This window comes from Lontra canadensis, unplaced genomic scaffold (genome assembly GCF_010015895.1).
Source record: "Lontra canadensis isolate GAN:19392208 unplaced genomic scaffold, GSC_riverotter_1.0 scaffold22, whole genome shotgun sequence".
NCBI lineage: Eukaryota > Metazoa > Chordata > Mammalia > Carnivora > Mustelidae > Lontra > Lontra canadensis.
The window spans coordinates 287,289-299,440 of record NW_022631016.1 but is presented as its reverse complement, the minus strand read 5'-3'; the positions used below and the strand labels follow the sequence as shown (position 1 = coordinate 299,440).

At 63.2% G+C, this 12,152-nt stretch overlaps 1 protein-coding gene across 2 annotated transcripts in view; it reads left to right on the top strand.

Annotated features, from left to right (window-relative positions):
* SLC9A3 (solute carrier family 9 member A3) overlaps positions 1-12,125 on the top strand; it is a 42,259-nt gene extending 30,134 nt beyond the window's left edge. The window contains exons 4-17 of one of the 2 annotated variants that reach the window (XM_032861819.1): positions 982-1,060; positions 1,655-1,832; positions 2,458-2,678; positions 3,529-3,731; positions 4,157-4,246; positions 4,328-4,398; positions 5,520-5,649; positions 7,621-7,736; positions 8,319-8,448; positions 8,668-8,844; positions 9,075-9,147; positions 9,595-9,708; positions 10,058-10,301; positions 11,996-12,125. In XM_032861819.1, the coding sequence (XP_032717710.1) occupies positions 982-1,060; positions 1,655-1,832; positions 2,458-2,678; positions 3,529-3,731; positions 4,157-4,246; positions 4,328-4,398; positions 5,520-5,649; positions 7,621-7,736; positions 8,319-8,448; positions 8,668-8,844; positions 9,075-9,147; positions 9,595-9,708; positions 10,058-10,301; positions 11,996-11,999 (1,830 nt within the window). In that variant the 3' untranslated portion in view covers positions 12,000-12,125. Of the gene's footprint in view, positions 1-981; positions 1,061-1,654; positions 1,833-2,457; positions 2,679-3,528; positions 3,732-4,156; positions 4,247-4,327; positions 4,399-5,519; positions 5,650-7,620; positions 7,737-8,318; positions 8,449-8,667; positions 8,845-9,074; positions 9,148-9,594; positions 9,709-10,057; positions 10,306-11,995 lie in introns of those variants that run through there. The other variant, XM_032861817.1, reaches the window with a different exon arrangement.
* Positions 12,126-12,152: the final 27 nt, after the last annotated feature.

Genomic DNA, 12,152 nt, shown 5'->3' with positions numbered 1-12,152 from the left:
CAGGCTACGAAGATCTGTCTGTAGCAGTGGCGTCTCCAAGGAACCCCCTCTCCGGTCCCATCAGTGTTCAGGAGACTGGGAAGTCCTAAGGCTGTGCTGCACCTGATTTCTAATGCAGCAGAGAAGAGGTTCTCGGGAGAATGGGGGATTAATTTGGAACTTAATCAGAAACGTAACCCACAGCCCCTCAGACGTTGTGCTGCTCTGTGCCTTGGCCTCGCTTCTCTGTGGAAGCACGAACGCCGGCCGAGCCCCGGAGCTCCCCACACAGCCCTACTGGAGGCTTCCTCTCCCCCGCTGCATTTCCGTGGAGACACCAGAGCCGGGGTCCAGCCCTCAAGGGCCCTGGAGGCCCAGGCTCTGCCCCCCGACCAGTACATCCTCAAGCCCGCCATCCCTCCTGCTGCACACCCTGCCTTTTGGGGTCCTAGGCCCCCTGAAGCAGACCTGGCGAGGCGGGCTTGTGGCCCACAGCAGCCCCTCGGCCCGGCTTGTGGAGCAGCGCGTCATCAGGAGGCCCGGGCAACACAGCAGTGCCAGGCTGAGCCTGGCATGTGGTTGTTGAGCTTTTCATCTCGAATATCTTGATGGGTTACAGTTTAAATGAGGACATGCACGTCCTGTCCCACGACCAGGAGTCAGCGCAGTTGTAAAGTCACGAAAAACGAAATTCTGGCTTCATCTAGGAAAACAAAACAGAGTTTTTGGTGGGGGACTTTGTGCTTTGCTGAGTGCCAGAAAAGGCCAGGTTTGCTCCTGAAGGTTCTAGTTCCTTCTGGAAGGTTCTTCTGCCTCTCCCATCCCACCTGTTGGCTCATCTCTGGCCTTTGTCTTATTGATCATGTTGCCCCATGACGGTTTCCTCTCACTGAATTTTGGTGGCTGCCCCAGGCTGCTCCATCCAGCCCAAGTGCTCAAGGCCTGGGGCCCGAGTCAGGGAGGGTTGACCCGATGTCATGCTTGTCTCTCTGTCACCCCCAGGTCCTCTACAACGTGTTTGAATCTTTCGTGACGCTGGGTGGTGACAAGGTGACTGGCGTGGATTGCGTGAAAGGCATAGGTGTGTGGCTGGTGGGTCCATGCATCTGGGGACTGTGGGGGCCATATCTCCTCTCCAACATGGGGACGACCTCCAGGCTTTGGCACCAGGCCTGCCTCTGGGACCCACAGCCTGTGTAGGAAAAGGCATTTCCACTTGAAGCTTCAGTGAGAGTTCCCTCCTGTCCCCACTGTGTTTCAGGCACACAATTTCGTTGGGTCCTGGGGAGGCAAGGGCTGCTGTCCCATGAGACCAGCATGTCTGGTTGGAGGATGCGGACCTGGTGTCCTCCGCGGCCCTGAGTGAACATTTCTCTGGCCAGGGACAATGGCAGTCTGGCTGTCCTGGGCGCCCAGGGACAAGCCCGCCCGCAGCTGCCTTCTCGGGCTTTCTCCAAGATGGGTGAGGGGTCCGGCCTCCCTGCTCTCCACGTGCCTGCCGGCCTCTCGGGAGGACTGGCCTCTTGTTTGCCAAGTTGTTGGCGCCTCTGTAGGGTTACCAGGCAACCCACGGTGAGGAATGGTCTGGAAGGACGGCCGGCCGCGCCCACGCGGGCCAGCCGCGCCCGGCCACAAAGGGCCTTTCAGGCGGTTCAGCTAGAGCCCTCGCCCGCAGTGTCCTTCTTTGTGGTGAGCCTGGGCGGCACGCTGGTGGGGGTCGTCTTCGCCTTCCTGCTCTCGCTGGTGACGCGCTTCACCAAGCACGTGCGCATCATCGAGCCGGGCTTCGTGTTCGTCATCTCCTACCTGTCCTACCTCACGTCCGAGATGCTGTCACTGTCCGCCATCCTGGCGTGAGTTCCCCACACGCCCACGGCCCAGGCCGCCACAGCTGCACAGTGTCCGGCGCCGCCGTGCTGGCGTGCGGGGGCCGGGGGGGAGGGAAGGGGAGGGGGAGGGGCAAAGGGGGGAGGGAGGGGCTGTCCCTGTCCACCCTGCCACTTGCTGGTATGCGGGGGAGGGAGGAGGGGGACGGCCCCTCCCTTCCCAGGGCACTGCCCTCCTGGTCCTCTCCGGCCTGGCCCGCTTCCCTGTGAGGGGCGAGCACTCACTCTGGGGGTGAAGAATCTGGTCTATTCAGGTTTTAAACCAGGAGTTGGCGTTTTCACAGAGCTGTCCTTGAGTTCTGCCTACACACAGCCTCTTCTGGGTGCCCCAGGCAGGAGGCTGGCCAACACCCTGTGACCCAAATCTGCCCCAGCAGCCCCCTCCCACTCAAGAGCCAGCTGCCGCGGGAGTGTGGAGGACACTGGGGCAGCCCACTGAGTGGCTCAGGGCTCAGGTCTTGGGGTGCGGGGAGGCCCAGCTCCGAGCCAAGGGTCGGTCAGTGCGGGGGGTGCACGCCCAGGACCCAGGCCATGGCCCCATGCAGACGGAGTCTCGGCACCCAGGCTCACAGTGCGCTCATACCATCCCCAGCATCACCTTCTGCGGCATCTGCTGCCAGAAGTACGTGAAGGCCAACATCTCAGAGCAGTCGGCCACCACCGTGCGCTACACCATGAAGATGTTGGCCAGTGGGGCCGAGACCATCATCTTCATGTTCCTGGGCATCTCAGCCGTGAACCCCCTCATCTGGAAGTGGAACACGGCCTTTGTGCTCCTGACCCTGGTCTTCATCTCTGTGTACCGGGCTGTTGGTGAGGGTGCTGGGGGATGGTGGGGACGAGAGGGCATGGGGGACGATGACAGGGATGCCGGGGAGATGGGGAGTAGAGGGGAGTGGGGAGGACGGGGAGGAGGGGACACAATGGGGGATGGGGAGGAGGGGGACGAGGCACCATGACAGGGATGCTAGGGGGATCCACGTGTTGGAGGGTGAGGGTCGATGGGGGGGCAGTGGGGATGGAGAGGAGGGTGGAAGTTGGACAGTGGGGACCGGCTGTGGGGAGGCTGTGGAGGGTTTGGGGGTCCCTGGGGAGCCGCAGCATGGCCAGGTCATGGTTATCTGCAGTGAAGTTTCAGGCTTGCTTCCTGGCCTTGTCACCTTGAGGTGGTCATAGCATAGGTGGAGGGCAGGGTGGAAAGTTCTAGAACCTAGGGGAACCCGTTTGGTTTCCCCTTGACTCACTCTGGATGTCATCGTTGAGGAAGCCGATGGAGTCTCCCGTGAGGTAGGGGGCCTGCTGCCAGCTGTGACCCTTGTGGCCCACTATTGGGGTACGGGCTGGGGTGGGACCACCACCCGCTCTTGGCCTGTCCTCAGTGGGGGCCACCAGAGTGAGACAGGGTCAGTGGTCCTAGGACACGAGGCCTCCTTTGCCACCTGGGTCACAGGGCAGGTCGGACCCGCGGCCGGCAGAGAGCAGGTATGCAGGGAGGGGGTTGTGTGGAGAGCAGGGCCGCGGGGCGCATTCTCCTGACAGGCTCAGCAGGAGCCGGCACCCTCACTGCCACTGCCCTGAGCAGGGGATTCGAGGAGGGGGCGAGGTGGCTCCCGGAGAGTGGGGGCGTGAGGGTGGGGAGCGCTCAGTGCATCCCTGCCGGCAGGTGTCGTCCTGCAGACCTGGGTCCTGAACCGGTACCGGATGGTGCAGCTGGAGATCATAGACCAGGTGGTCATGTCCTACGGCGGCCTGCGCGGGGCCGTGGCCTTTGCTCTGGTCGTCCTCCTGGATGAGAAGAAGGTGAAGGAGAGGGACCTGTTTGTCAGCACGACCCTCATTGTGGTCTTCTTCACGGTTATCTTCCAGGTACCTGGGCGCCCGCCCCGCCCATCCCCCCGACGGCGCCAGGCCGGCCCTATGCGGGGACCAGCCTCTCTAGCCTCCAGGCCCTAATTGCTTTTTACTGTTTTAGTAACTAGGAGCCGTTTTGTAGGTTTTCCTGTGGCCCCACAGGGGATGCAGCACGATTTGGTCTAAAAATGTCCTTCCTGTGCTGCCCCGGCTGGCGAAGCCCCAGTTAATATTTCGTGGACCAGACGCGCACGGGGGCGTGTCCCACTTCCCCGCTTGCTCTTGGACAATCTAAGGGAGCCGACTGGGGGCCCTCTGAGCAGGGTCAGGTCCGTGCGCACCGGCGGGTGGCTATGGACTCACACTCTGGGGCTCCGTGGGCTGGGTGGGCCCCCCGGGCTGGAGCCTGCCTGCCTGCAGGGCTGACCCCCATCTTCCAGGGCCTGACCATCAAGCCCCTGGTGCAGTGGCTGAAGGTGAAGAGGAGCGAACACCGGGAACCCAAACTCAATGAGAAGCTGCACGGCCGGGTAGTGGGCCAGGGCCGGGGGGGGGGCGGGGCGCCTGTGTCCCTCCCAGGGATGCTCACCCACCTCTCTCTCCTGCGGAAGGCTTTCGACCACATCCTCTCAGCCATCGAGGACATATCGGGGCAAATTGGACACAACTACCTCCGCGATAAGTACGTGGCCGCAGGTGCCCCTGGCTGGGCTGAAATGGGGACATTTGGAGGCGCGTCTCTCCACTGTCAGCTTCCCTCCCTCTGCCTTTCATGGGAGGGCCACAGGGTAGAAAGAGCCGCTGATCTTCCCCGTAACCGTAAAGCAGCCTCGTAGAGCGCTCACTAACTGAAGAACTCTGCCTTCAGCAGGAGCCAGGAAGTCACTTGCCTAACTGTCCGAGACTCCCACCCCTCGGGATTCCTGTTCCCCCTGAACTCCCTCCTCTCCCTGGGACTGCCCCTCCCCCGGTCCCCCTACTGCCCCTGGAATCTCTCTTCCTGGACACTCTCCTCTAGGAGACCCCCTCCCTCTGGACCCCGTCCTTCCTCTGGGACCCCTCCTCTCCCAGGACCCCCCTGGGGACCCTCTGCCTCTGGGACCCCTCTCCCTCAAGAGCCCGTCATCCTGGAGCCCCTCCTTCCCCTGGGGCGCCCCTCCCCCCAGGACTCCCCCAGGCTCCTCCTCCCAGTGGATCCCTCTCTTCCCCCTTCCCCACCCCCTCTTCTGACCCACAGGACCGGCCATATCCTAACTGGGTTGGATGTAAAGCCTCCTTCCCACCAGCCTGGGTCTCTCCTAGTGTGGGGGCTCAGGGCTTCCTCCTCCCCCAGCCCATGCCTCTGCAGGCAAAATGTGTGCCCCCTTCTCTGTAGCCAGGCTCCCGGGGCCCTGCCCTCACCCGGCCTGGGCCTTTCCAGAAGGCCAGGTAATCAGTTGGAAAGCTTAGCAATGTTGTATTAAATGAGAAAACAGAATCCAGAATCGGACGTACATTCTCGTGGCACATGCCTTCAGATAGGAAGGGAGGACCAGAGCACAGATGGAGAAATAACACCCCTGAGGGTTATTCCTTTTATTTTAAAAGTCACCTTTGTGAGTTTACTTGTTACAGTAAGTGAAAATCAGGGTTGGTGTGGGGGGGGTTGTATCCTGTGTCTCAGTCCCTGGGAGACCATGTCCCTGCGAGTCTGGACAGTGGGAGGGGGCACGCCCCCCACATGCTGCCAGGGTCCTCGTCCTTCCTGGGGCCTTGCCCACAGCCAATCCAAGTGTTGACATCGTGTTGGTTTGCCCCCCCCAGGTGGTCCAATTTTGATAGGAAATTCCTCAGCAAAATCCTCATGAGACGGTCGGCACAGAAGTCTCGAGATCGGATCCTGAATGTTTTCCACGAGCTCAACTTGAAAGACGCTATCAGCTATGTGGCTGAGGTACCGGAACATTCCGTCTGCTCTCCTGTCGGAGTTGGTGGCTGAAACAACACCCAGCCGTGGGGTGTGGACAGCCACTGGGGTCTGGGGCAGCGGGCCAGGGAGGGAAGGTCCTGCACCCCAAGGCCCAGGCAGGAGCGCGCTGGGACTGCCACAAGTTCACCACGTGAAGCTCCTGGGTCCTCCAACACCCGAGGACAGCCGTGGGAGCTGAGGCCTCCCTGCGGCTCTTGAGACGCTCCGTGGTCTGGTGGGTCTGAGACGGAAAACAAGCAGGGCGTACGGAGTCGTGCCCCTCGACATGTAGGTGCACACACGTTCACGCATGTCCACGCACGCACAGCCATGGACACGGAGAAAGCAAGAAGGAGGTCGTGCATCCTGTGGGGTCACAGGGGACACACCTGCGAACAGGCTGTGGTTCTAAGGCCCCTGCAGGTGAGCACAGACAGAACACCTGCCTTCTGTAGGTAAACGAATCCACCTCACGTGTTTGGGATTGAGGGGCCAGAGGGGTCTCCCCACAAAGCAGCAGCCAGCGCATGCAGCGTGGAGTCAGTGAGGGGCTCGGGGAGCCTACGGCCGATGAGGGACCAGCCCTACTCTGCGGGCTGCACGGTGACTCTCTGGACCTCACTGTCTCGGAGGCTGCACCAGCCCACAGCCACTCAGTCAGGACTCGGAAGGCGTCCTAGCAGGTGTCAGGACTCCTCCTGGGACACACAGTCCAGCTGGCCCCTCCCCAGGGGCCACACACCTCCAGGCAGTGCACACATGTGACAGTGACTTGCCCTTTGCCTTGATCAGCCGGCTGCCTTTGCCCCATATGTATGCCCTGGGCCCCGAGGTCACCTGGCGCCTCACTAGCCTGGGCCTACTCAGCCTGGGGAGCTAGGGATTTGCACGTCCATCCCAGCAAACCTCACGGACCTCATCCAGGGGGCACAGCCAGGGCCCTGGAAGCATCTGTTCCTTCAAAGGGGAGCGTGAGTCCTGTCTCCAGTGGGCTTGTCCACACCAAACGTACAGCCTGATGCCCCAACACAACCAGGGGTCCCTCCAAGACAGACAGACGCAGGGGAAGGGGCCTCTATACCATCGGCCAAGCTAATGTCAGCATGCTCCCCCTGGAGCCCCAACCCACAAGCCCCAGGCACTGGGAGGGACGAGGTCCTCTGCTGTCTGCACCTCTGGCCCTGGGCTGGGCGGTGCTGTGCTCAGATCTCTGCCCTTTGGCTCTGCAGAGGCTTCTGTGTCCTCTGAGCCTGGATGGACGGGCAGGGGGGCTGTCCTGCCAGTGCGCACAGTGACGTCCCCTTCTGCTGGCGAGCCCTGTCTCTTGTGGGCGCCCTGATGCCCCTCCCCCACATGAGATGCAGGCTGCGGGCAGTGTCCCCATCGCGCAGCACACTGACTGCCCCCCCTCCAACGACATGGGCTCCTCCCTGCTCAGGACTGGCTCTGCCTACAGCCAGGATGGCATGTGCTCCTGGGCTGGACCTCTGGGCCTCCTGCCCCGCCACATCGGGCCCTGACCCTGGTGCCCTCCCAGCCCCACGCCCACCCCTGAGGAGTCCCTGCTCTCTTCCAGTGGCCCCTTTGGCCCCATACTCCCACCCAAGGAGAGTGGCTGTTTTCAACTTTCGTTCATGTTGGGCTTGGCTCTATGTGACCTTAGTCTCATTCAGTTCTGGACAGAGGCCTGGGGGGGTTCCCCTCTCAGGGCAGCCGGGTGGGAGTCCCCAATGGGGACAGGGGACACCTCTCCAGTCTGGGGGGAGCGGCAATGTTTCCTGATGCCCTATGCCTACTGAGGATCTGGGATGAAGGACCCATGGTCCTGTCTTCATTTTCCCCTTCCACCCACCAGCTGCCAACTCAGCATGGCTTTACCAGCTCTCCAAGGGCCAGCGGTCGCCCAGCATCAAGGCACTCCACGGTGCGGGCTGATCAGCTCTGTCTTCCCCACAGGGAGAGCGCCGTGGGTCCCTGGCTTTCATCCGTTCCCCCAGCACCGACAACATGGTCAACGTGGACTTCAGCACACCACGGCCCTCAACCGTGGAGGCCTCTGTCTCCTACCTCCTGTACGTGCTCCTATTCCCCTGGGGTTCCGCCAGAGGAGGCCCCCCCCCCCGCCTGGCCCCTTCCGCCATGACCCGGGAGGCTGCTCTGGGCAGGGGTCTCACCTGACCCGCACATCCCAGGCCCTCCTGGTCACAGGCAGCAGGGCCCCTGTGGACAGTCAGTAGCCTGTGGGCCTCTGGGGGCCCCTGAGAGTCATAAGCTGGTGGAGTCGAGGCCCCGGACTGGACCCCAGGATCTAGGTGTTTCCTGCTACAAATGCACCTGTAGGAAATGTCAGCATCCGCCTGATGGGAGACAGAGAGGAGAGGGTGCTGGCAGGACCAGACAGAGATCTGGGGCTGAGGCCTCACCCTGGCCACCCCTCCCTCCGAGGGGCCCAGGCCATGGGCCTCCTGCTCTGTCATGCTGCACAGCGGGGGCTGGGCCAGCTGGGGGAGGCGTGCGGAGGGCAGGGGGCACTGGGTATGTGTGGGGCAGGCTCCCGCGGGGTCAGTCCCAGGACCAGCCTCCTGGGGTTGGTGGCGCCCAGGCTCAGGGGTCAAGGGCAGAGCAGGTGGGCGATCACGGCGGCCCCCATGCAGGAGGGAGAACGTGAGTGCGGTGTGCCTGGACATGCAGTCGCTGGAACAGAGGAGGAGGAGCATCCGTGACACGGAGGACACGGTCGCGCACCACACCCTGCAGCAGTACCTGTACAAGCCTCGGCAGGAGGTGGGCGCGCGGGGTGGGTGGGGGGGTACAGAGCCCGGGCCCTCCTCCTCCGGGACGGCCTCAAGGGCTGGCAGGAGGCAGGGGCTCAGCCTCACCACCGGGTGCCTGGGTGCTCTCGCCCCTGCATCCATCTGGCTGGGGACGCTAGTGGGGCCATGAGGCTGGGAGCAGCCCATGCGAGGTTTCCCTACTGTGACCGTCCGGCGGCCTCTCCTCCAGTACAAGCATCTCTACAGTCGGCACGAGCTGACCCCAAACGAAGATGAGAAGCAGGACAAGGAGATCTTCCACAGGACCATGCGGAAGCGCCTGGAGTCCTTCAAGTCCGCCAAGCTGGGCGTCAACCCGAACAAGAAGGCGGCAAAGCTCTACAAGAGGGAGCGCGCCCAGAAACGGGTGAGGGCAGGGGGCGCGCGGCTGTTGGCAGAGGGACTTGGGGTGCCCTGGGGCTTGGGGTCACCCCAGGGTGCCCCCAGGGACAGGCCCGGTGGGCGCTCTGCACTGGAACCACTCATAGGGCAGGACGGGCCCCGGAGGGCTCCAGGCAGCGCAGCAGGGGCTCGTCTGGGACCGGCTGGGGCCTGGGTGTCGCTGTGCCCCTTTAACAGTTTCCTTTTGTTTCTCAGAGAAACAGCAGCATTCCCAATGGGAAACTGCCCCTGGAGAGCCCCATGAACAATTTCACCATTAAGGAGAAAGGTACTGGGGGGAGCACAGTGGAGTGCTCACCAGCAGGGCCCAGAGACACAGGCGATGGGGCAGGAGGGAGCCAGAGTGCTGTCCTGCCAGACACCCTTCCCCCTGGCAGCCAGGACCCTCCATGGGGTCCTCCGGTCCCACCCTGGGCAGGGGGCTGCTGCAGGAGGAGCGGGGACTGCAGGGCTGGACACGCACCCTGGCTCCCGTGTCGGAGGGGGGCGGGGGAGACCAGCCGCGGCAGCTTCGCTCTGCCCGCCCTGTGCTGACATGGCCGTCCGGGCACTGCCAGCCAGCAAGCGGCCCAGAAGAGGGTAGGGAGCACTGTGTGTGTGATGACATTGTGGCCTGGTGACAGCCCTCGGGGTACTCTGCAAGGTAGTCAGGGGCAGGACACTGGTGGCTGTGTGCCCAGTCCCCTTCCCTCATGCTGCCCTCCCTTGCCACCAGATTTGGAACTTTCAGACCCGGAGGAGGCCCCGGACTATGGTGGTGAAATGGGTGGGGGGATCGAGTTCCTGGCAAACATCACACAAGACACCACGGCCACAGACTCCCCGTCAGGTGAGGGGTGGGGTCAGCCCTCCTTGGGCCACAGATGTGAGCATGGTCATTGGTCGCTGATGGGCACCGCGGGACCTGGGAGGCCTAGTGCTGGGTCCATGTGGGTGTGAGTTCTGGGGGGGTGGGGCGCAGGGTCTCTGCTCCAGAGAAGGGAGCGATTGAGTGTCCTGCCTGCTGCGCAGAGAGAGACAGAATGGGGTGCAAGGCCTGGAGCCCCAGAGACCTTCCAGGTGACCTTCCGGGTGTCGGGGGCAGGACCAGCTGACGTCGGACACCGAGGGCAGCGCCCTCCCTCCTTGCCGTCCCAGGTTCAGCTGGGAATCTGATCAGCTGCTGCCCTTTCTCCTAGGAATTGACAACCCTGTGTTCTCCCCGGATGAGGACCTGAGCATCCTCTCCAGGGTGCCACCCTGGCTGTCCCCTGGGGAGACGGTGGTGCCCTCCCAGAGGGCGCGTGTGCAGATCCCCTGCTCTCCAGGCAACTTCCGCCGCCTGGCGCCCTTCCGCCTCAGCAACAAGTCCGTGGACTCCTTTCTGCAGGCTGATGGCCCCGAGGAGCAGCCCCACATGACCCACCCTGAGTTCACGCACATGTAACTCCTGACCCTGCCCACCCACCTGACACCTGCTCTCTCCTCAGCTCCTCCCCTAGCCAGCTGCCTCTCTGGCTCTGGACCTGAACTTCTGCAGACTCTCTAGCAACTCTTACTCCTTCTCAACCTCTTTTCCAGCCGCGCATTCCCTAGGACGTCGGTCTGAGTCACAGCCTGTCCCTGAGATGTCGGGACCCAGGCTTTTTGAGGATCTCTTTAGCCCCTGTGCTAAGCCCGTGAATCTAAGTCTTGAGCTCAGAGGGAACTGAGCACAGGGCTGGGTGGGGGCTGCATGGGAAGGGGAACAACTGTTTCTGTCCCTAAAAGCCCTGGGGCTTTGTGAAAAGTCCATGTGACAGAAGTGAGTCCAGAAGAGCAACAGGTCCCTCTCAACCTCATACAGAGAGGAGCTCAGAGCAAGGGTACAGGGAAGTGGAGGGCAGGCCAGTAGCCAGCCAAGCAGGCCAGCGCCTCTCTCAGGAGAGAAGTCAGGGGTTGGGGGTGGGGGCGAGGGGGTAAGGCAGGGGTAGAGGCAGGGGGTAGTGAGGGGCAAGGCAGGGTTGGGAGGTAGCGGGGAGGCACCTGTTTGGCAGGGGCTTCCAGGCCTTCTTGCTGGGTCCCTAGAAGCTGCTGTCCCCACTTTACCTTCCGTAGGGAAGACGGTTCACACCTTTGTGCAAGGTTTTGGGTTCATTTCACGTTTCCTTTGGGTGTTTGGGTGCACTTGGGAGGAAACAGGAAGCAGACCCTACCCCTAGCCCAGGAGGGGCTCTCACAAAGGCGCTTTCCCATGCATTTCAACCGAAGCAGGACCTCCTTGTTCTTCTCTCCTGTGGTTGCTTGGAGAGGGTGTCCACAGTCCGGCTCAGGAGAGGCGGTCCAGGCCTGCAGGGTGGGCTGCCTGGGGCGGCACTCTCTTTCTGCATGAAGCCGACTTTCTCGGGATGTTCCAGGGACTGAAAAAGGAAACACCTGTGGGCGGGGCTTCTGTCTGGTGCTTCCCCTGCTCCTCTGCCTCTTCCTGGCTTCTGCCTCTGAACCCCCTAACCTACTCTTCCTTGAACCTCCTTGAACCTCGAACCACTCTCTTCTTTGAACCCTGCTTGTCCTAGAGCGGGGCACTCTGAGTCTGGAGAGGCCCTGTGGCCATGACCATTCCTGCGCAGGGGGGCTGTATCCCGGGGGCCTGACACAGAGCAGCAGCCTGTGGTAGGGGAGCCCGTCGGGGGGGCGGTGCTGCAGAGGCAGGTCTTCAGCTGACCCTGTCACTGTGGACCTTGCTGGCCACACGGCCAGGGCATGGCCTCTGAGTGTCCCGCAGCATTCCAGGTAGTGGGGGCGGGGCGCAGGCTGGGTGTGTTGGGCCCCCTCCAGGCTGCGAGGCCGCCCTGGAAGATTAGCGGGAAGGTTCCAGGGCCTGGACTGTCCCTGTGAGTCCTGTACCTGCGCAGGGGCGGTGGTGGTCTCCAGAGGCGGGGCCGCCAGCAGTCACCTGGGAAGGCCAATATGCCCCGGCCCGCAGGCTGCTCAGGCTTTTGGCCAACCCCGGAAGTCATGACCTCCGTGCGGTTTGTGCGGAAGGCCTGACAGTCCGGCTTGGCCCGGGAGCCTCACCAGCGCCGCCGCCTGGGTCTCCCCTGCACCCCGGGCCCCCCGCCAGGTGCCCTCTGCGCTCACGCCGTCCTCTCCCGCAGGTGACACGGGCTCCGACGTGCCGCTGACCGGACGCTCGTCCCCTCCCGCCGCCGAGAAGCCCCCGCTCCCCGCGCGGTCCCCGCGCCCGCGCGCCCTGAGCCCGGCCCCGCCCGCCGGCGGCCCGCCCGCCGAGGCCCCGCCCACCGGCGCCCCGCC